Below are 23,041 nucleotides of genomic sequence, written 5' to 3' on the forward strand. Positions count from 1 at the left end.
ACTCTCCCTCATCCCCCCTCCCACCTGCGCACTCTCCCTCAGCCCCCTCCCGCCTGCACACTCTCCCTCATCCCCCCTCCCACCTGCACACTCTCCCTCACCCCTCCCTCCCACCTGCACACTCTCCCACACCCCCCCTCCCAGCTGCACACTCTCCCACAACCCCCCTCCCACCTGTACACTCTCCCTCCCCCTCCCACCTGCACACTCTCCCACAACCCCCCTCCCACCTGCACACTGTCCCACACTCCCCCCCTCCCACCTGCACACTCTCCCTCCCTGCCCCCTCCCACCTGCGCACTCTCCCTCAGCCCCCTCCCGCCTGCACACTCTCCCTCCCTGCCCCCCTCCCACCTGCACACTCTCCCTCACCACCCCCCTCCCACCTGCACACTCTCCCTCCCTCCCCCCCCTCCCACCTGCACACTCTCCCTCACTCCCCCCCCTCCCACCTGCACACTCTCCCTCACCACCCCCCTCCCACCTGCACACTCTCCCTCCCTCCCCCCCCTCCCACCTGCACACTCTCCCACACCCCCCTCCCACCTGCACACTCTCCCTCAGCCCCCTCCCGCCTGCACACTCTCCCTCCCTGCCCCCCTCCCACCTGCACACTCTCCCTCACCACCCCCCTCCCACCTGCACACTCTCCCTCCCTCCCCCCCCTCCCACCTGCACACTCTCCCTCACTCCCCCCCCTCCCACCTGCACACTCTCCCTCACCACCCCCCTCCCACCTGCACACTCTCCCTCCCTCCCCCCCCTCCCACCTGCACACTCTCCCACACCCCCCCTCCCACCTGCACACTCTCCCTCCCTCCCCCCCCTCCCACCTGCACACTCTCCCTCACTCCCCTCCCACCTGCACACTCCCCCCCCCCCCCCCGGCCGCAGCCTTCTCGGGGAAGCCGCCCCGGTCTCCGGGCGCTGCGGAACAGTCCGCTCACCTCCTCCCTGCTCAGCGTCAGCCAGCACGACTGGCTGACGACTTTAAATAGCAGGTGTGAACGGCGACGGCGTGAACTGGGGTCACGCCGTCGGGACTTCGGCCCATCCAGGCCTGAGAATAGCAGGGGTGCCGGAGAATCGCCATTTTGGGTGTCTCCGGCGATTCTCCGGCCTGCGGCCCGCGGAACTCGATGGGGCCGATCCCGCCACTTGGGAGAATCGCGGGAGGGAGTCGGACCGGCGTCCCGGGAAATTTTGGGGGCCCAGGCGATTCTCCCAACCGGCGCGGGAGTGGAGAATCGCGCCCAAGATGTCTGCATGGATGGAGTACAGTAAAATGTTAAAACTGCAGTGTGTGATCAGCCAACTTGTCATAATAATCCTCGGCTTCAAAATAATTAGTTTAGTAATTCAGAACTTTCCCATTTTGTTCATTATGTGTACTCACGTCTGTGTCCAAAACCTTCTTCCAGTTTGGTTTGAGGTAAAAGACCACGCCTCGCCATGCTCCAGGTAAGGTGGCTCCTCTTATCAAAAGAATGAATAGCACCAAGTATGGCAGTGTGGCCGTCACCCAGACTATCTGCAACAGATGCAAGAGATTTGATTTTTTTTTAAATGGGAACTTTACTGGAATGCACCTTTCTCTGTAATGAAATGGACAGGGTTTTCACAGGCCAGTGTGGATGGGACAGGGGTGCTAGTTTTCTAGCACCATCCACGCCCCCCCCTAGTCCCTGAGCTACTTTTAAGAAGGCCGGGTCAGGTCGGAACTGCAAGGGTTAGGTAGCTAACCAATTGAGGTCATCGAGGGGCCTATTCACTCGTCGGCAGATGGACCCCATACTGCGGCTGAAACACAGAGGAGGTGGCTTCCAAGTGGGAAATTGGAGTGGGAGACAGTGCTTTATCCCACTAGGGGTCCCCTCTTCCCCACCCAGCACCCATAATGGCCGTCTGGCCACAGTTGCCGTTGCTGACTATCCAGACGATGGGTTCCATTCTGCCCACTCTCTCTCTCGCTCTGGAGTCATTAGCAGCTTTCATCTCAGACAATGGAGCTGCTAATGCACCATTGCTGGAGAGCCTCCTAATGGCTCTCCAGGCTTGGGACACTGCCCACCACCCTCAACTGGGTGGTGTGTGCCCTCTGGCCAAAACTCATGCTGGGTGACCATACCCAACATGGTGTGGGGTCAGGGCCTGCATTTGATCTCAACATCAACATTCCAACCCCAAATGGAAAATCCAGCCCTCTCTAAAGCACACTTTTCTCTAATAAAACCCTGTCTGCCATGCAATCCTTTCTGCAATATGTTCCTCTGTAACTCTATAAAACACTGCTTTGACATGCCTCTCTCTTTGACCACTTTCTGTAGTGTTTGTCTCTCCCGTTTTTAAAAAGTTTTTAAAAAACAAATTTAGAGTACCCAATTCATTTTTTCCAATTAAGGGGCAATTTAGCATTTCCAATCCACCTACCCTGCACATCTTTGGGTTGTGGAGGCGAAACCCACGCACACACTGGGAGAATGTGCAAACTCCACACGGACAGTGACCCAGAGCTGGGATCGAACCTGGGACCTCGGCGCCGTGAGGCAGTAGGGCTAACCCACTGCGCCACCGTGCTGCTGTTTGCCTTTCCGTTAATATTGTAATCCTGTTACAATGGAGTGCATGCTCTAATTGTGAGGCCAACTGTTATTAATTGGGGAAAGGTTAGGGCATTATTCTTACGTATGTATAGAAACCAGTTTCCATCTGTGTGAGGGAAAGGAAAGGGGAGTCTGTGCCTGTGCCCGTGTCCTCTGGGTTTTGTGAACAAACTTATGTCAAGGAAAGACTGGATCCAGATTCCTCCTTGACTCACTGAGAACGAGCAGTGAATTATAACATCCTTGTGACACTCCTTTGTGGCTGCCCCAAAAATACTGCCATAGAGGTTGATTAATTTACCGCGTTTGTGTAAAATTTCATTGTAACAAAAGCTATCTCATCAAACAAACCTTTCCAGATGTTTTAACTCCCTTCCAGAGGCTGAAGTAAACAACGGTAAATATGACAAAGAGGCACAGGAGAAGCTGCCATCGGATCACGCCCACATAATGCAGCCCTTTGGACTTATGAATCTCCAGAACATTCCGTCTAAAAGCAAGATGAAAACATAAAGAACACCACCACTTATTTCCAGAGAACAATAGTGATTACATTTCAAAACTAATTCATTTGTTGTCAGTTTGGCAGCCGTTCCTGACTAAGACAGTAGTGGTAACAAGTTCTACTTCTAAAATTACTGCATATCTGGGTTGGAACTTTAATGCAACACTAAGGATCGGTGCGTTCTCACTGGTGCTGTCCTCTAAGTGAGATGGTTAACCATCTAACTGCTCAGATAACTCCGAAAGATCCCATGATGATATTTGAAAGGTATCCTGGCCAACAATTTCCCCCCAGCCAACATAGGAGTCTGCACATCCTCCCCGTGTGTGCGTGGGTTTCCTTCGGGTGCTCCGGTTTCCTCCCACAGTCCAAAGATGTGCAGGTTAGGTGGGTTGGCCATGATAAATTGCCCTTAGTGTCCAGAATTGCCCTTAGTGTTGGGTGGGGTTACTGGGTTATGGGGATAGGGTGGAGGTGTTAACCTTGGGTAGGGTGCTCTTTCCAAGAGCCGGTGCAGACTCGATGGGCCAAATGGCCTCCTTCTGCACTGTAAATTCTATGATTTCTAACTAATCAGTTGCCATTTGTGGACGTTGTCTTGTTACAATTGGCTCCCATATTTGCCTATGTGACAGCAGTGAACACGATTCAATAAATAATGAATTGGTTGTAAAGTGCTTTGGGATGTCCTGAGGACAACTAACCATGTAGTTGCATGTTAATCTGCCATGTTCTGAATTTAGAAATGTAAGATCATTTTTCATTACAAGTGAAACAGTTGGGATATCCTGAAGATGTTATGAAATACAATATGAAAGTGAGTAGTTCCTGAGAGTTTGACTTATGAAGAACCATAGAATCCCCACCCATTTGGCCCATCGACTCTCTGAAAGAGCACCGCAACTCTGATTTACCTTATTGGTATCACTTCAGAGGTCTAGCTCAATGACATACATCTCTTCCGAGTGTCATCTGGAACATGATAGGTGCAGCCATGATAGATGCAACACCCAATGTGTTATTCAACATTATAGACAGGCAAGCGCCAGATACAATTCCTGGGCTGTACTCCGTCAATGGAGCACAGCCCAGGCAGTGGTTGGAGTGTGACAATTGGGCTCAATATCCTTTGGCTAAAGACCAATAAAATCAGTGAAGATCCCATTTCTGATTGAAAAGTGAGAACGTGATATGTTGAATAAATACAGCGATCTATCTGTTCAACCGCAAAGACCCATATAATGAATAGCTCCACTAAACTCTCCATGATCGCATACAGGGAATGAGCACTTGAGTGAATGCTGGCAGTGAATGCCAATAATTAATTATTGTTTCATTATTTACACGCCACACAACCACCTCCCCATTCCCAACCTTCCACCACGCCATCCACTGCCCAAACAATTCACTTTGTTCTTTGAAACCAGTACAACTGTTTAAACACTAGCCACTTACATGCACTTACATAAAAAATTCTTCAGCTGGAGATCGGGAGAAGTTATTCCAGGTGACGTTATTCTTGCCAAAGTAATTGGTGCAGTTGGGTGTGTTCCAAGGATTGTCACAGTTAGTCCAGGGCAAGGTGGCCGTGAATGAACAGTAGAAGTAGTAGAGAGCCCAGGAGATGATGGTATTGTAGTAAAAGGCAACGTACAGAGATATGATACAGATTGCGTATCCAATCCCTGAAACAAAATACACGTTGGTAATTTGGAGAGGCTGAATCTAGCAAACAGGAGGAACCATGCTCTTCATGGTGTGGGCTGGGAGCCATTTATAACCTGCTTGTGGGGGATATGTCTGTACTAGCCACAATAGGCGGGAATCATAGGTTCGTACCAGCAGGGATGGACGCGGCGTACAGGAATTGGTATAGGGAAGGGTAGAGCTGGTTAGGGATCTGTTGTGGCAAGAAGGTTCGCGAGGCTGGTAGAGTTGCAGGAGAAGTTGCTGAGGGGGAGTGAATTCAGATACATACAGGTACAGGACTTTGTGTGCAAGGGGCACCCCTCGTTTCCTCAGCTGTCAAGGCACACACTAATAGATAGATTGTTAATTCAGGACAAGCTAGGGGAAGGGAAAATTGTGGATATTTATGGGTGTTTGTTGGAAATGGAGAAGGTGCCAGTGGAGGAGATAAGATGGAAATGGAAGGAGGAGCTGGGGATAGAACTTGGTGGCGGGTGTGTGTGGGGGGGGGGGGGGGGGGGGTGGCGCGGGGTGTGGTGGAGGGGGAGGCCTGGAGTGAAGTGGACCAGGTGAATCAGACATCATCCTGTGCCAAGATGATGTTTCAGGTGGTACACAGGGCCCATATGATGCGGGTCGGTCTGAATGGGTTCTTCCGAGGTAGAGGACAGATGTGAGAGGTGTGCAAGGGGGCTTGCGAATCATGTTCATATGTTTTGGTCAAAGCTAGGGAGATTGTAGACCTTGATCTTCAAGACAAATGTCGGCGATAGTGGGGGTGAGGATGGCACTGTGTCCATTGATAGCGATCTTTGGAATTTCGGAGCTGCCGGAGCCACTGGAGGGAGGGGAACCAATGTCGTGGCCTTTGCCACTTTGATTGCCCGGTGGTGAAGGTCAGCGGAGCCATCGATGATGTTGGGGTGATTGGGGGATATGGCAGAGTTTCTACAATTGGGGAAAATTAAGTTCGCTCTTAGAGGGTCAGAGGAGGTGGGAATTTACATAAGATGGAGGCTGTTTCTGTCTCTACTCATGTTTTCCACCAACAGGTTTATTAACAGGGGGCTTGAGTTTAAGAGCCGTGGGGTTATGCTGCAACTGTACATGACCCTGGTGAGACCACATTTGGAATATTGTGTGCAGTTCTGGTCACCTCACTATAGGAAGGATGTGGAAGCATTGGAAAGGGTGCAAAGGAGATTTACCAGGATGCTGCCTGGTTTGGAGGGTAGGTCTTATGAGGAAAGGTTGAGGGAGCTAGGGCTTTTCTCTTTGGAGTGGAGGAGGATGAGAAGCGACTTAATAGAGGTTTATAAGATGATGAGGGGGATAGATAGAGAGGACGTTCAGAGACTATTTCCTCGGGTGGATGTAGCTGTTACAAGGGGGCATAGCTATAAGGTTCAAGGTGGGAGATATAGTAGGGATGTCCGAGGTAGGCTCTTTACTCAGAGAGTGGTTAGGGTGTGGAATGGACTGCCTGCTGTGATAGTGGAGTCGGACACTTTAGGAACTTTCAAGCGGTTATTGGATAGGCACATGGAGCACACCAGAATGACAGGGAGTGGGATAGCTTGATCTTGGTTTCGGACAAAACTCGGCACAACATCGAGGGCCGAAGGGCCTGTTCTGTGCTGTATTGTTCTATGTTCTATGTTAGGTAGGGAGGGGGAGGGAGGGAGGGTGGTTTGGGGGGGGGGGGGGGGGGGCGGTGAGTTGTGTTATGTAAGGGGAAATAACTACTTGGTTATTTGTGTTTGGAATAATTTTTTTTAAAATTGAGGAATATTAATATTGAACTAACAAAGTAAAGTAAGAAGTCTTACAACATCAGGTTAAAGTCCAACAGGTTTGTTTGGAGTCATTAGCTTTCGGAGCGCAGCTCCTTCATCAGGTGAGTCACTCATCTGATCAAGGACCTGTGCTCCAAAAGCTTCGGATTCAAAACAAACCTGTTGGACTTTGTGTTGTAAGACTTCTTACTGTGCCCACCCCAGTCCAACGCCGGCATCTCCACATCATAACAAAGTAAAAACAGGGAGTTGATTAGAGGCAGATCTCTGGAGAAATGATGAGATGCAAATTTGCCTATCAGTGAAAAAGAAGTATTTTTAAAATGTGATTGTAGAAAACAATGGGTCTGTAGAGGTGGTAATTTCAAAGTGGAGAGATAAGGAAATGGGCACAAAGGAAGAGATAAGGAAATAACATCAAAGGGAATGAAACAGTATAACTATAGAACTAACTAAGAAAAGAGAGGAAGAGACAGTTAACATCAGAACTGCAACAAGTTGCAGAAATAGTCCCCCGAACGAAGCAGCCATTTTGTGCCTGAACCTGAAGACCATTTCCCAGACGTGGCTACCTTGACCTGGTTGTGGTAATTATTTGCTGGATTTAGCTCATAAAGTTATTTAAAATAGGATGTTGTTTGGGAAAAGGGATGTCTCAGAGTTCAGGTAAACGTAGGTAGTTGGGGACCAAGCGATAGTTTCAAGTGACATTATGTGTGTGTACTCATCGGTATACTTAAGTATCATAGGGCATTATAGTCCTTCTTGTGGGTGTTTTTGTCTTTCTTTCAAATTAATAAATATTCTTTATTAATTGTTCACACAACAATTGTGTTGTACATCATTCCTCACACTATACCTGAAAGACACATACACCACTACGAATGGTGTTCCAAGTTACCCTTCTAGGTTTTGGGATCCCCTCGTACCTAACATTAGCGTGGTTCATAACACTCTCAAGGACAATATTGTCATGTGAGAGTATCTTTAAGCATATTGTGGTTGCTTTTCAGGTGTGGTATTTTAGTTTAAGTGGGGAGTGTGTTGTGGACAATGACTCTTTCAGAGGCTCTGAAGTTTTTGGAGGTGGAGACGGTCACACGCAGTACCTTACAGACAGAGACTAAGAGCAGACTGTTAGATTTGGTAAAAACATTGCAGTTAACATTACCTGACAAAATGTGAAAAGGTGAGGTAATTATGGCGGTGGTTAAGCATTTAAAGTTGCCTGAGATACAGTTTGACTCATTGGAAATGGCAAAAATTCAGTTACAAATTAAACACATGGAACATGAGAAAGGATTAAAGCAGCTTGAATACGAAAGAGAGGAAAACGAAAGAGAGAGAGAGGGAAAAGAAAAGGCAAGAGAAGAAAGGAGAAAAGAAAGAATAGCTCTAGCAGAACAAAAAGAAATAGAAAGGGAGATACAGATCAGGGAAAAAGATAAAGAGAGAGAGAGAGAGATAAAGATAAAGAAAATGGCCATGAAACATGACAGTCAGTTAAAATTGGCAGACGAGAGGGCAGCATGGTGGCGCAGTGGTAGCACTGCAGTCTCACGGCGCCGAGGTCCCAGGTTCTGGGTCACCGTCTGTGTGGAATTTGCACATTCTCCCTGTGTTTGCGTGGGTTTCACCCCCACAACCCAAAGATGTGCAGGCTAGGTGGATTGAACACGCTAAATTGCCCCTTAATTGAAAAAAATTAATTGGGTACTCTAAATTTATAATTTTTTTTTAAACTAAAAATTGGCAGACGAAAAGGGAAACGTACAGTTGGATGATAGTGATGAGGATAGTGAGAACGAGCGTCAAAGTCGAAGGCTTGGTGGGGATCTATTTAAATATGTAAAAGCATTGCCAAGGTTTGACGAGAAGGAGGTGGAAGCCTTTTTCATTTCATTTGAAAAGGTAGCTAAACAAATGAAATGGCCACAGGACATGTGGGTATTACTGATTCAAACAAAGCTGATAGGTAGGGTTAGTGAAGTGTTTGCATCACTACCGGAAGAGGTGTCTGGGAAGTATGAGGAGGTAAAAAAATCCAGCTGAGGCACATATGAACTAGTGCCTGAAGCCTACAGACAAAGGTTTAGAAATTTAAGGAAAGAATTTGGTCAAACATACATGGAGTTTGAAAGGCTCAAACAGAGTAATTTTGATAGGTGGATAAGGGCTTTGAAAATAGACCAAACGTATGAAGCTCTCAAAGAAATTATGCTTTTGGAGGAGTTTAAAAATTCAATTCCTGATGTAGTGAGAACTCATGTGGAAGAGCAGAGGGTTAAAACTGTGAGGTTAGCAGCAGAAATGGCAGGTGATTATGAATTAGTTCATAAATCAAAGCTTGGTTTCCGACATCAGTTTCAGCCAATGAGGGATAGAAACTGGGGACATGAGAAATACTCAAGTGGTAAAAGTAAAGGTGATCTGATGGGAGATAATAAGGAGGGTGTACTTCAGATTAAAAAAGAAATCCAGGAGGGTGGAAGAGACATGAAAAGTTTCAAATGTTTTCACTGTAATAAACTAGGCCATGTAAAGTCACAGTGTTGGTGGTTGAAGAAAAGCACTGGGAAGGTTGTTATGGTAAAACAGGATAAGACAGTGGGGTTTGTGAAAGTGGCAAAGGAAAGCCCAAGTAAAGTGAAGGAGGTGCGAAAGATTGTACAGCCTGATCAAGAGGTGATTGATAAGAAGGTGCCAGATCTCTTTAAAGAATTTACTTGTGTGGGTAAAGTTTACTCATGTGTATCAGGAGGAGCAGGTAAAGAAGTCACAATTTTAAGAGTGAGAGGAGTAGTGTTCCATTATATAAGGCAAGATTGGAAAGTCCAGTGAAGAGTGGTGAAGTGGTAGTAGGAGTAACAGAGAAACTATCTTGTCCAGGAATACAGTTTATCTTGGGTAATTATATAGCTGGATCGCAGATGGTAGTGATGCCTACTGTGGTTGATAAGCCAGTGGAAAATCAGACAACTGAAGTGTTGAAGGATGAATATTCTGGGATTTTTCCGGATTGTGTAGTAACAAGGTCGCAAAGTCACAGGTTAAGACAAGAGGAGAAATCAGAGAGTGAAGATAAAGGTGAAGTGCAATTATCAGAAACGATTTTTGATCAGATAGTTGAAAAAGAACAAGAACAGGTGGAGGATGAGGCAGATATTTTTAGTTCATGGAAATTGGTGGAGTTACAACAGAAAGATGTTGAAATAAAACGGATGTATCAGAAAGCATACATGGAAGAGGAATCTGAGTGGACACCAGAGTGTTATTATCGTAAAAGTGATGTCTTGATGAGAAAATGGAGACCTTTGCATATGCAGGCGGATGAAAAGTGGGCAGAAGTTCATCAAGTAGTATTGCTGGTAGGGTATAGAAAGGAGGTGTTGCGAGTTGCACATGAGGTACCAGTGGGAGGTCATTTGGGAATAAGGAAAACTCAAGCTAAAATACAAAAACATTTTTATTGGCCTGGACTACATAAAAATGTAGTTCAATTTTATCAATCATGCCACACATGTCAAGTAATAGGGAAACCTCAAGAAGTGATGATAAAACCAGCACCCTTAATACCCATTCCAGCATTTGAGGAACTTTTTACACGGGTCCTAATTGCGTAGGACCGCTTCCTAAAACGAAAAGTGGGAATCAATATCTTTTGACGATAATGGATATGTCTACTAGGTTTCCAGAGGCCATTCCAGTACGTAATATTACAGCTAAAAAGATTGTGGAGGAATTACTTAAATTCTTTACTAGATATGGACTACCCACAGAAATACAATTGGATCAAAGATCAAATTTTACCTCCAGGTTATTCAAAGAAGTTATGGATAGCTTAGGAATAAAACAATTTATATCAACTGCGTACCATCCAGAATTGCAGGGAGCGTTAGAAAGGTGGCATCAGACATTAAAGACAATGTTGAGGGCTTATTGTCAAGATTATCCAGAGGATTGGGATAAAGGAATTCCATTCGCACTGTTTGCAATTAGGGATGCATCTAATGAGTCAACCAAATTTAGTCCTTTTGAACTAATTTTTGGTCATGAAGTAAGAGGACCACTTAAATTGATTAAGGAAAAATTGGTAAGTGAGAAATCAGAAGTCACATTATTGGATTACGTGTCACATTTTAGGGAACGAGTAAATAGAGCAGGTGAATTGGCTGGACAACAGTTAAAAGTTGCACAAAATGTGATGAAACGGGTAGCGGACAAGAAATCCAAAGTTCTTAGTGGAGATAAAGTTTGAGTATTGTTACCAGTGGTAGGTGAACCTTTAAAAGCAAGGTTTTGTGGACCTTATCAGATTAAAAGGAAATTAAGTGAGGTGAATTATGTGGTAAAGACATCAGATAGAAGGAAGACTCACCGAGTGTGTCATGTGAATATGCTTAAAAGGTACTTTGAAAGGGAAGAAGAGAAAAAGGAGGTTTTAATGATTCTAACTCAAAGTGGCAAACCAAATCCAGATGACTGTAAATTTGACATACCTCAAATTAAATTGGAAAACGAGGATTTTCTTAAAAATTGGGATAAATTGTTGAGTTACCCTCCAGAGGAAAAACGGACTGACCTGAAAGAGTTATTGATATCACATGGGAAAATTTGTGGAGATAAATTGGGAAGTACTAAAATGGCTATACATGATGTAGATGTGGGAAATGCTGTTCCAAATAAACAACATCCATATAGACTTAACCCTTTAAAATTGGCACAGGTTAACAAAGAGATTGAGAGTATGCTTAAAAATGGCATAATTGAAGTGAGCTGCAGCCAATGGAGCTCACCCATAGTGATGGTGCCTAAACCAGATGGTACCCAATGGTTGTGTGTGGACTATAGAAAGGTTAATGCAGTTACAAGAACGGACTCTTATCCTATCCCACATTTGGAGGATTGCATTGAGAAAATGGGACAATCAGCTATATTTTCAAATTGGATTTACTTAAAGGTTACTGGCAGATGCCTTTATCGAAAGGGCGAAGGAGATTTCAGCTTTTGTGACTCCAGATGGTTTATACCAAGTCAAGGTTGTGCCATTTGGCATGAAAAACGCCCCATCCACATTTCAACGGTTAACTAACAAAGTCATTTCAGGATGACCCAGTTGTGTGGTATACATCGATGATCTGGTAATTTTCAGCCAGACATGGAAAGAACATTTTAAACATCTGATGGAGTTATTTGATCGACTTCAGGAGGCGGGTTTGGTGATAAACCTAGCCAAAAGTGAATTTGGAAAAGCCCAAGTCACTTTCCTTGGCCATACAATCGGACAAGGTCAAATGGTCACTTGGGATGTGAAGACAACAGTTATTGAGGAGTTTCCAATACCCTTATTACAAAGGGAAATAATGTGATTTCTTGGCATGAGTGGATTTGATTGAACATTTGTGCAAATGTTTTGTACCGTGATTGCTCTACTGATGGACTTGCTGAAGAAACGTCAAAAAGTTCAGTGGACAGTGTTGTGTTATGTACTCTGGGATAACACAGGCTGTAACTGGATGCAGCTTTAACCAAAAGATACTCCAGACCTTGAAGTTAGTTCAATCTGATTTATTGAACCAGTAGCACAGTTAGCACAGTTCTCTATGAGTTCGACTCTCTGCTAACCTAAGTGTGGTTACTCTGTCTGACTGAACCAGCCTAGCTCTTAGCCACGTGCTGGAAGTGTGATACTGTACATACACCCTGACTCACTCTGTAGATGTTCATCAGTGGAAGAGGCGGAGTGTGAGCGCCTTGTGCCTTTTATAGTGAGATACCACCCTGAGTGTCCTGCTTGCTCATTGGTCTGTTCTCTGTGTTCAATAGCTGCCTGTCTGTGTAACATTATCTGCATGTCTGCATATCATGACATCTCCCCTTTTAAAAAATGTTTTGTTGGCACATGGGAACGTACTTACATGTGGTGGCATATATTAACATATTTACAAGCGGTGGCATATGTGAACGTATTTACATGTGAAGACAGCTGTCTAATGTGAGAAAACAGAACATAGCAAACAAAACAAATGTTCATAAGTCCAGTCTCTGGGGCTTGCGTCTGATCCTTGTCGACTGCCGGAGAGGTGGTGGTGGAGATGACGGCGCCTTGACAGGCGAGACGGAAGCCTGACTGGTGGCCTCGTAGTTCGAGGTATCAGGAGGTGGCAAAACAACGGACGGAAACGGAGAAGAAAGCGGTTGCGGGCAGGCAACTTTGCGCAGTGCGTCCGTCTGTTTCATCGCACAACAGGACCATCAGCCAGACGTACAACATACAAGTGGGGCGCAGCCTGTCGACAGCTGGAGCAGACCAGCCACCATCCGGTATCTTGATCCTGACAGTGCCTGCCGGGGATAACACGGGCAAATCAGTGGCATGAGCATCATAGCCTTGCTTTTGTTGGTTTTGGAGCAGCTGCACCTTCTGTAGCACCGGGAGGTGATCCAGGTTGGGCAAGTATATGGCTGGAAGTATATCTGCAGGTCCCTGTTCATGAGGAGTTGAGCTGGCGACATGCCAATGGACAGTGGGGTCACCCTGTACGCAAACAGCGCGAGGTAGATGTCAGAAGCAGAATCCGCGGCCTTGCAGATGAGCTGTTTCACAATGTGCACCCTTTTTCAACCTTCCCAATGGACTGCAGGTAGTGTGGGCTGGAAGTGACATGTTTGAAATGATATGACTTGGCAAACATAGGCCACTCATTGCTGTTGAAGCACGGGCCATTGTCACTCATGACAGTGAGTGGGATACCATGCCTGGAGAATGTCTCCTTACAGGCCTTGATGACGGTCCGACAAGTGAGGTCTGAGAGCTTCACGACTTCAGGGCAATTGGAGAAATAGTCAATAATCAACACGTAGTCACGACCATTCACACGAAAGAGGTCAATGCCAACCTTGGACCACGGGGAGGTCTCGATTTCATGCTGCTGGAGCGTCTCCTTGCTCTGCGCTGGCTGGAAGGGTTGACAGGTCGCACAGTTGAGGACCATGTTCGAGATGTCCTGGTTAATACCAGGCCAGTAGACAGCCTGCCTGGCTCTGTGTCTGCACTCCTCGACACCCAGGTGTCCCTCATGGATTTGGCGGAGCACCAAGCTCTGGAGACTGAGTGGAATGACAATCCGGTCCAGCTTGAGGAGGATACCATCAATCACCGTCAGGTCGTCCTTTACATTGCAAAATTGAGGGCACTGCCCTTTCTGCCAGCCATTGGCGAGGTGGCGCATGACACGCTGCAAGAGGGGGTCTTTGGCTGTCTCCTCGCGGATACGAACCACCTTCTCATCAGACGCCAGGAGGGTGCTAGCACACAGCTGCACCTGTAATTCAATCTGCCGAATGATTTCCAGCAGTTCATAGAATTTACAGGGCAGAAGGAGGCCATTCGGCCCATCGAGTCTTCACCGGCTCTTGGAAAGAGCACCCTACCCAAGGTCAACACCTCCACCCTATCCCCATATCCCAGTAACCCCACCCAACACTAAGGGCAATTTTGGACACTAAGGGCAATTTATCATGGACAAGCCACCTAACCGGCACATCTTTGGACTGTGGGAGGAAACCGGAGCACCCGGAGGAAACCCAAGCACACACGGGGAGAACGTGCAGACTCCGCACAGCCAGTGACCCAAGCCGGAATTGAACCTGGGACCCTGGAGCTGTGAAGCAATTGTGCTATCCACAATGCTACCGTGCTGTCGAGATCGTCATCGCCCTGTCTGGGTCGAAAAATGCCAAGACGGGTGCAGTGGTGAGCTTGGCTTTCAAGGAACTTGAGTGTTCACTACGCAATGTGATGGAGCGGGACAATGCATCAGCGATGATGAGCTCCTTGCCAGGCGTGTACACTAAGTCAAAGTCGTACCTTCTGAGTTTGAGGAGGATGCGCTGCAACTGAGGCGTCATGTCATTCAGGTCCTTGTGGATAATGTGGACCAGAGGCCTATGATCGGTCTCAACGGTGAATGTCGGCAGTCCGTAGACATAGTCGTGATACTTGAGAATGCCAGTGAGAAGACCCAGGCATTCCTTCTCTATTTGCGCATACCTTGTTTCAGTGGGCGTCATGGCCCTCGATGCGTAGGCTACCGGTGCCCAGGATGAAGTATCATCGCGTTGAAGCAGCACCGCACCGATGCCATCCTGGCTCGCATCTGTCGAGATCTTCATCTCCCTGTCTGGGTCGAAAAATACCAAGACGGGTGCAGTGGTGAGCTTGGCTTTCAGCTCCAACCACTCTGCCTGATGTGCTGCCTTCCACTCAAAGGCAGTGGACCATTTTACCAGGTTTCGTAGAGCCGTGGTGTGTGAGGCCAGGTTTGGGATGAACTTGCCCAGAAAATTGACCATGCCCAGGAAGCGCAACACCGCCTTCTTGTCTTCAGGGACCTTCATGGCTTCGATGGCCTTGATCTTGTCTGTGTCCGGGTGCACACCCTGCTGAGAGATCTGGTCACCTAGGAACTTGAGTGTCGACATGCCAAAGCAACATTTGGACCTGTTCAGCTTCAGGCCATTGGCATGGACATAGTGGAATACCTGCTGGAAACGGGAAGCATGCTCTTCAGGGGTTGTGGACCATATGATGATGTCGTCCACGTACACATGAACCCCTTCAATGCCCTCCATCATCTGCTCCATGATGCGATGGAAGACCTCCGATGCCGAGACAATGCCAAACGGCATGCGATTATAGCAGTATCTGCCAAACTGTGTGTTGAAGGTGCAGAGCCTTCTGCTGGACTCATCCAGCTGTATTTGCCAAAATCCATGTGACGCATCTAATTTGGTGAAAAAAAACGTGCATGTGCCATCTCGCTGGTGAGTTCCTCCCACTTCGGGATGGGGTAGTGTTCACGCATTATATTCTTATTGAGATCCTTGGGATCAATGCAGATGAGCATTGAAAGCACATCTAACACATATCGTCGAGCTGACCCAGTCAGTCGGTTTGGTTACCTTGGAAATGATGCCCTGTTGCTGAAGATCCTTGAGCTGTGCCTTCAGCCGCTCCCTCAGCGGAGCCGGGACCTGGCGTGGTGCGTGGACCACTGGCTTGGCATCAGGTCGTAGCAGAATCTTGTATCGATATGGCAGCGTACCCATCCCGTTGAACACATCCGGATACTGAGCGAGGATGTCGTCAATGCTGGCCTGAAGATCCACATTGGAGGATGTTGTTGTGTAAACCCGCTACACGAGGTTCAGCTGCTTGCAGGCCTGCGCGCCAAGTTGGGATGCCCTGTCTGGCTTGACAATTTCAAAACGTAACCGTGCATGGGTGCTCCGGTTGGAGACGAGTAGATGGCAGGATCCCAGTGCCGTGCTGGCATTTCCGTTGTAGGCCAGGAGCCTGCAGGCTGCTGGAAGGACCTTGGGGGGCTTCTTGATGCGTTTGAAATCTGCCTGTGAGAGGAGGTTGGCAGAAGCCCCTGTGTCCAGCTTAAACTGGATGGAGCAGTGGTTGACCTGCATCACCGCACGCCATTCGTCCGCAGAATCCACAGCGAGGATGGATTGAATTTGTGATGAGTTGGATGTGGCATATTCACATTTGGTAATGATGCCCACACAGTAGGCGGAGTCCAGGCATTCTTCCTCTGGATCCGTTGTACTGCCAGGATCAGAATCCTGTGATCGTTGTTGCACACTCTGAACGCGCCGTCGTTGGAATTGGGAGCGCTGGCCCCTGACTGGTGGTGCAGACCTGAACAAGGCTGCATAGTGTCCAGACTTCCCGCAGTTTAAACATCGACTGATTCTTGCAGGGCAGTGTTTCTTTAAGTGGGCATTGCCGCAGTTCGAGTACGTCATGACGTTGGCGTCCTGACGCTCCGTGCATCGTCGCACATGCGCAGTGCGGGTGTCGACCGCTCCGTTATCCCGTTCGCATCGCGCATGCGTGGGGCCCCGGGAAAAGCGCACAAAATGGCCGCTTTCATCAATGCTGAGGCGCAGCATCCGGGAGATGGCCTGCACACTCTCTGCCTCGTGGGAGGCAAGTTTCTCATTTTCAGCCAATTTGTACTGGGCATAGCGATTTTTGGCATGCTCATGCACTGTGCATGTCATATGCTTGATTTTCACTAGCTGCTCTCTCAGAGGATCAGAGTGAACTCCAAAAACGATTTGTTCTCTGATCATCTGGGACGGGGGGTGTGTGTGTGAGGGGGACAGGGAGAGGGGTGTGTGTGAGGGGGGACAGGGAGAGGGGTGTGTGTGAGGGGGGACAGGGAGGGGGGTGTGTGTGAGGGGGGACAGGGAGGGGGGGACAGGGAGGGGGGGTGTGAGGGGGAACAGGGAGGGGGGTGTGAGGGGGGACAGGGAGGGGGGGTGAGGGGGGACGGGGGGTGTGTGTGTGAGGGGGGACAGGGAGGGGGGGACAGGGAGGGGGGGGTGAGGGGGAACAGGGAGGGGTGTGTGAGGGGGGACAGGGAGGGGGGGTGAGGGGGGACGGGGGGTGTGTGTGTGAGGGGGGACAGGGAGGGGTGTGTGTGTGAGGGGGGACAGGGAGGGGGGTGTGTGTGAGGGGGGACAGGGAGGGGGTGTGTGAAGGGGGACAGGGAGGGGGGTGTGTGAGGGGGGACAGGGAGTGGGGGTGTGAGGGGGGACAGGGAGGGGGGTGTGAGGGGGAACAGGGAGGGGGGGTGAGGGGGGACAGGGAGGGGGGGTGAGGGGGGACGGGGGGTGTGTGTGTGTGTGAGGGGGGACAGGGAGGGGGACAGGGAGGGGGGGTGTGAAGGGGGTTGAGAGGGGACAGGGAGGGAGGGGGGTGAGGGGGGACAGGGAGTGAGGGGGACAGGGAGGGAGGGGGATGAGGGGGGACAGGGAGGGAGGGGGGGTGAGGGGGACAGGGAGGGAGGGGGAAATAGTTACAAGGGTAAGATGGGTATAGAGGGTTGTGGGCCAAGTGCGGGCAACTGGGACTAGCTTAATGGTAAAAACTGGGCGGCATGGACTGGTTGGGCCGAAGGGCCTGTATCCATGCTGTAAACTTCTATGATTCTATGGAGTCAGCAATATCACCAAAGTTGCAGGACAGCGCTAGCAGGCAGAGGTTAGTTAAGAAGTAGTTGAAAGATTCATCTTTACCTTGTAGACGCTGTTTGAATATGTAGCGCTCGAAGATTTCATTGGTGTCCACTTCACAGTGACTGTCAAACTTGTCCAGGATGGTCTGGAACTTTGGCTTGTCCTGGCCTTCGGTGAAGTGAAAAGAGTTGAAGGGTTCGATGGCTTGATCACCCGCTGTTGAGAGGAGAAGCGCGATCTTCCTTGCATCAGACGCACCCACGAGGTCTGAAGCTTCGATATACAACAGAAACGTTTGCTTGAATGTCCGCCAGTTGGCACTGAGATTGCCAGAGGTCCTGAGCTGGTGAGGAGCCTGAATCTTCTCCATGGTGCCGGGATATATTCGCTGGTCGTCACGGAACAGACTGAGGTAAACCACCCAGATTAAGCGGTCTCCTGGTAGCATGATGTGTTATGTACTCTGGGATAACACAGGCTGCAACTGGATGCAGCTTTAACCAAAAGATACTCCAGACCTTGAAGTTAGTTCAATCTGATTTATTGAACCAGTAGCACAGTTAGCACAGTTCTCTATGAGTTTGACTCTCTGCTAACCTAAGTGTGGTTACTCTGTCTGACTGAACCAGACTAGCTCTTAGCCACGTGCTGGAGGTGTGATACTGTACATACACCCTGACTCACTCTAGATGTTCATCAGTGGAAAGAGGTGGAGTGTGAGTGCCTTGTGCCTTTTATAGTGAGATACCACCCCTGAGTATCCTGCCTGCTCATTGGTCATGTCCTGTTCTCTGTGTTCATTAGCTGCATGCCTGTGCCTGTCTGTATATCATTATCTGCATGTCTGCATATCATGAAAGACAGCAGAGTTTCAACAGGCATTTGACAGCCTGAAAGCTGTGATAACCAATGCTCATGTGTTGGAGAATTACAAGGGACTCTGTGATCAGATTGAACTAAAGTATCTGACTTTAACGAGACATGCCAAGGCATAGAGAAATGGATGGATCGTGCAGAGACCTTCTTGTTCAAAGAGACTATCAATCGAGAAGGATTTCAGTTGGAGGAAGACAAATGAAAAAAAATGAACTATATTATTATAGCTGTCTGCGTGTGTTGTTTTTTGAAACGAAAAAGTATATTTACTGTGTGCATTTGTTAAAGGATAGTGAAAGGTGAAAAATGAAACCATCTTGAAGTTGATGGTTTCTTTTTTTTTGGGGGGGGAGGTGTCATGTGAGAGTACCTTTAAGAAATGGGTGTTTAAGAAATGTACCTTTAAAAAATGGGTTTTTATCAGTGATGTCAGAGTGTGAGTGGAGCTGGGCTGTCTCAGCTTTTTACTTTCATTTTAGACTGTTTGCTGCAGGGTGTGTTTTAGTTTCATTTTCAGTGTTGGAGCTGAAGCCAGACAGAGCAGCTGTACTGCTGTTCTCTCTGCCATGAAAAGACTATCTCTTGATCATTTGGTGAATTCAGAATTATAAATGTTTTCAGTAGTGACTTTAACATGATGTGCTTCTGTTAAAGGTTTTGTTTTTAAGTCGTATGGATGTTAAAAGGAAAGCTTATAGGATTACTTAGTGTTGTAGTCTTTGGGGGTTGTATTTGAATTGATGGTTGCTACGATGTTCACTGTATGTCTTTATAAGGTTAACTTGAGTTCATAGAATAAACATTGTTTTGCTTTAAAAAAAACTTTTCGATTTCTGCTGTACCACACCTGTAGAGTGGGCCGTGTGCTCCCCATACCACAATCTAGTAAACGTTGTGGGTCAGGTGAACTCCATGATACACTTTGGGGTTCTCTAAACCCTGGCCCATAACAATGTTAATTTGTGTTGTGGCCCTTCCGGAATGATTAGTGGGTTGGAACTAATTAGTTTAGTAGCTACATATTATTGCAAAGAAGATCTCTCCAATAGAAGGCCCCGGCAGCACGGTCGCATGGTGGTTAGCACAGTTGCTTCACAGCTCCAGGGTCCCAGGTTCAATTCCCGGCTTGGGTCACTGTCTTTGTGGAGTCTGCAGGTTCGCCCCGTGTCTGCGTGGGTTTCCTCCGTGTGCTCCGGTTTCCTCCCACAGTCCAAATTAAATGAAAATCGCTTATTGTCACAAGTAGGCTTCAAATGAAGTTACTGTGAAAAGCCCCTAGTCGCCACATTCCGGCGCCTATTCGGGGAGGCTGATACGGGAATTGAACTGTGCTGCTGGCCTGCCTTGGTCTGCTTTCAAAGCCAGCGATTTAGCCCTGTGCTAAACAGCCCCATGTGCAGGTTAGGTGGATTGGCCATTCTAAATTGCCCTTTGTGACCAAAAAGGTTAGGTTGGGTTACGGCGATAAAGGGGATTGGGTGGAGGCGTGGGATTCAAGTAGGGTGCTCTTTCCAAAGGCCAGTGCAGACTCGATGGGCTGAATGGCCTCCTTCTGCACTGTAAATTCTATGATTCAGAAATTGTTCCCTTCAGTTCCTGGGGTTGGGGCTTTAACCTTCAGTTGTGTTGTTTAGGAATGATTTGATTGGTAGCCCTGCAGCCAAATTATCAAATTATGACTGTCCACCCTTCCCCCACAATCTGATCTCGAGCGCAGAGATGTTGAAGACAATTTTTAAAATATATATTTTTATTCTCCTTTTTCACATTTTCTCCCAAATTTGCACCCACCAACAATAAACAATAATCAGTAATGAACATAATGTCAATCCCCATATCAACAACAATCACATCCTTCCACCAAACCCCCGCATGTTAACATAAACAAATAACAAAAGGAATCAGGAATCACCCATAGTCACCATTAACACATACAGTCACCCTCAAACCCCCCCCCCCCCCACAATTAATGTTCCATGTTATCCAATTCTTGAAAGTGCGTAATGAATAACGCCCATGAATTGTGGAGCCCCTCCGTCCTTCCCCTCAGTTCAAACTTAACCTTCTCAAGAGTCAAGAATTCCAACAGGTCCCCTTGCCATGCCAGGGCACAGGGTGGAGAGGTTGATCTTCATCCCAACAGGATCCGCCTTCGGGCGATCGACGAGGCGAAGGCTACATCTGCCTCCACACCCGGTTCCAATTCCGGCTGGATGTTGAAGACAATTTGATGCCACCACTGGTCTCCTGGCTATTCTGTGTCACTCAGTACAGTTTGGAGTGTCAGCAATGGGACCTCCTGAAATGCGACACTCAATTTGAATCTGTGTGTTGCAGTTAACCACAAAACTGCTTGAGGGTGCAGTGAGAGCATTTAAAAAAATTAAAATACAATATCCAACTGAATTAAAGTCAGTGGACAGAAAGAGAGTAATTTACCCCAAAGAATGCTCTCTTTTACTCAGTAACAATATTCTTGTACACATAAGAAGGTCTGATCATAGCTAGAATTTAGATTCCTCCCCCTGCCCCCGCTGCAAATAAAGGAACTTGTCTCAATTGTTTATTTCTGGAAAATAAACTTGCACTTCTAGGGCAGCACGGTAGCATAGTGATTAGCACAATTGCTTCACAGCTCCAGGGTCCCAGGTTCGATTCCCGGCTTGGGTCACTGTCTGTGTGGAGTCTGCACGTTCTCCCCGTGTGTGCGTGGGTTTCCTCCGGGTACTCCGGTTTCCTCCCACAGTCCAAATATGTGCAGGTTAGGTGGATTGGCCATGCTACATGTCTCACAAATTTGATTGAGTTTTTTGAGGGGGTGACCAAGAAGGTAGATGAGGGCAGTGCAGTAGACGTTGTCTACATGGACTTTAGCAAAGCCTTTGACAAGGTACCGCATGGTAGGTTGTTGCAGAAGGTTAAAGCTCACGGGATCCAGGGTGAGGTTGCCAATTGGATTCAAAATTGGCTGGACGACAGAAGACAGAGGGTGGTTGTAGAGGGTTGTTTTTCAAACTGGAGGCCTGTGACCAGTGGTGTGCCTCAGGGATCGGTGCTGGATCCACTGTTATTTGTGATTTATATTAATGATTTGGATGAGAATTTAGGAGGCATGGTTAGTAAGTTTGCAGATGACACCAAGATTGGTGGCACAGTGGATAGTGAAGAAGGTTATCTAGGATTGCAACGGGATCTTGATCAATTAGGCCAGTGGGCCGACGAATGGCAGATGGAGTTTAATTTAGATAAATGTGAGGTGATGCATTTTGGCAGATCGAATCAGGCCAGGACCTACTCAGTTAATGGTATGGCGTTGGGGAGAGTTATAGAACAAAGAGATCTAGGAGTACAGGTTCATAGCTCCTTGAAGGTGGAGTCGCAGGTGGACAGGGTGGTGAAGAAGGCATTCGGCATGCTTGGTTTCATTGGTCAGAACATTGAATACAGGAGTTGGGACGTCTTGTTGAAGTTGTACAAGACATTGGTACGGCCACACTTGGAATACTGTGTGCAGTTCTGGTCACCCTGTTATAGAAAGGATATTATTAAACTAGAAAGAGTGCAGAAAAGATTTACTAGGATGTTGCCGGGACTTGATGGTTTGAGTTATAAGGAGAGGCTGGATAGACTGGGACTTTTTTCCCTGGAGCGTAGGAGGCTTAGGGGTGATCTTATAGAGGTCTATAAAATAATGAGGGGCATAGATAAGGTAGTCAACATCTTTTCCCAAAGGTAGGGGAGTCTAAAACTAGAGGGCATAGGTTTAAGGTGAGAGGGGAGAGATTCAGAAGGGCCCAGAGGGGCAATTTCTTCACTCAGAGGGTAGTGAGTGTCTGGAATGGGCTGCCAGAGGTAGTAGTAGAGGCGGGTACAATTGTGTCTTTTAAAAAGCATTTAGATAGTTACATGGGTAAGATGGGTATAGAGGGTTATGGGCCAAGTGCGGGCAACTGGGACTAGCTTAATGGTAAAAACTAGGCGGCATGGACTGGTTGGGCCGAAGGGCCTGTTTCCATGCTGTAAACTTCTATGATTCTATGATTCTACATTGCCCTTCGTGTCCAAAATTGCCCTTAGTGTTGGGTGGGGTTCCTGGGTTATGGGAATAGTGTGGAGGTGTGGGCTTGGGTAGGGTGCTCTTTCCAAGAGCCAGTGCAGACTCGATGGGCCGTATGGCCTCCTTCTGCACTGTAAATTCTATGATTCTTAAAATCCAGTGTTTGAAGTGTTAGGATTTTTAAACCATAATATAGTGCCCAGTTGACTTTTTTTCAGTTTATTGTTTCAGTTAACTTTTTGGTGTGACTTGTGTGAACACCAGGGGCGTCATTCTCCGCCGGCGGGAGTCTCCGTTTTGCCGGCGCCCGGGGGTTTCCCGACGGCGTGGGGCTGCCCCACAATGGGAAACCCCATTGACCGGCCGGCGTTATGGAGACTCCCGCCGGCCGGTCAGCGCAGAAATGTGGCGGGGCGGGTAGGAGAATTTCGCCCGAGATGTTTGGATTTTATAACTCTGCATGCTGTAATGATGTCTA

General features: G+C 47.8%; 2 protein-coding genes across 2 annotated transcripts in view; one reads left to right on the plus strand and one right to left on the minus strand.

The window, feature by feature from the left end:
* The window catches only part of slc6a4b (solute carrier family 6 member 4b), a 64,542-nt gene that overhangs the window by 37,268 nt on the left and 4,233 nt on the right, over positions 1 to 23,041 (minus strand). The window contains exons 3-5 of the mRNA XM_072481830.1: positions 4,574 to 4,793; positions 2,955 to 3,093; positions 1,397 to 1,531 (exon numbers count right to left, since the gene is read on the minus strand). Of these exons, the coding sequence (XP_072337931.1) occupies positions 1,397 to 1,531; positions 2,955 to 3,093; positions 4,574 to 4,793 (494 nt within the window). The remainder of the gene's footprint in view (positions 1 to 1,396; positions 1,532 to 2,954; positions 3,094 to 4,573; positions 4,794 to 23,041) is intronic.
* The window catches only part of svopa (SV2 related protein a), a 182,341-nt gene that overhangs the window by 19,434 nt on the left and 139,866 nt on the right, over positions 1 to 23,041 (plus strand). The gene's annotated exons all lie outside the window — the stretch shown is intronic.

Source organism: Scyliorhinus torazame, chromosome 1 (genome assembly GCF_047496885.1).
Source record: "Scyliorhinus torazame isolate Kashiwa2021f chromosome 1, sScyTor2.1, whole genome shotgun sequence".
Taxonomy (NCBI): domain Eukaryota; kingdom Metazoa; phylum Chordata; class Chondrichthyes; order Carcharhiniformes; family Scyliorhinidae; genus Scyliorhinus; species Scyliorhinus torazame.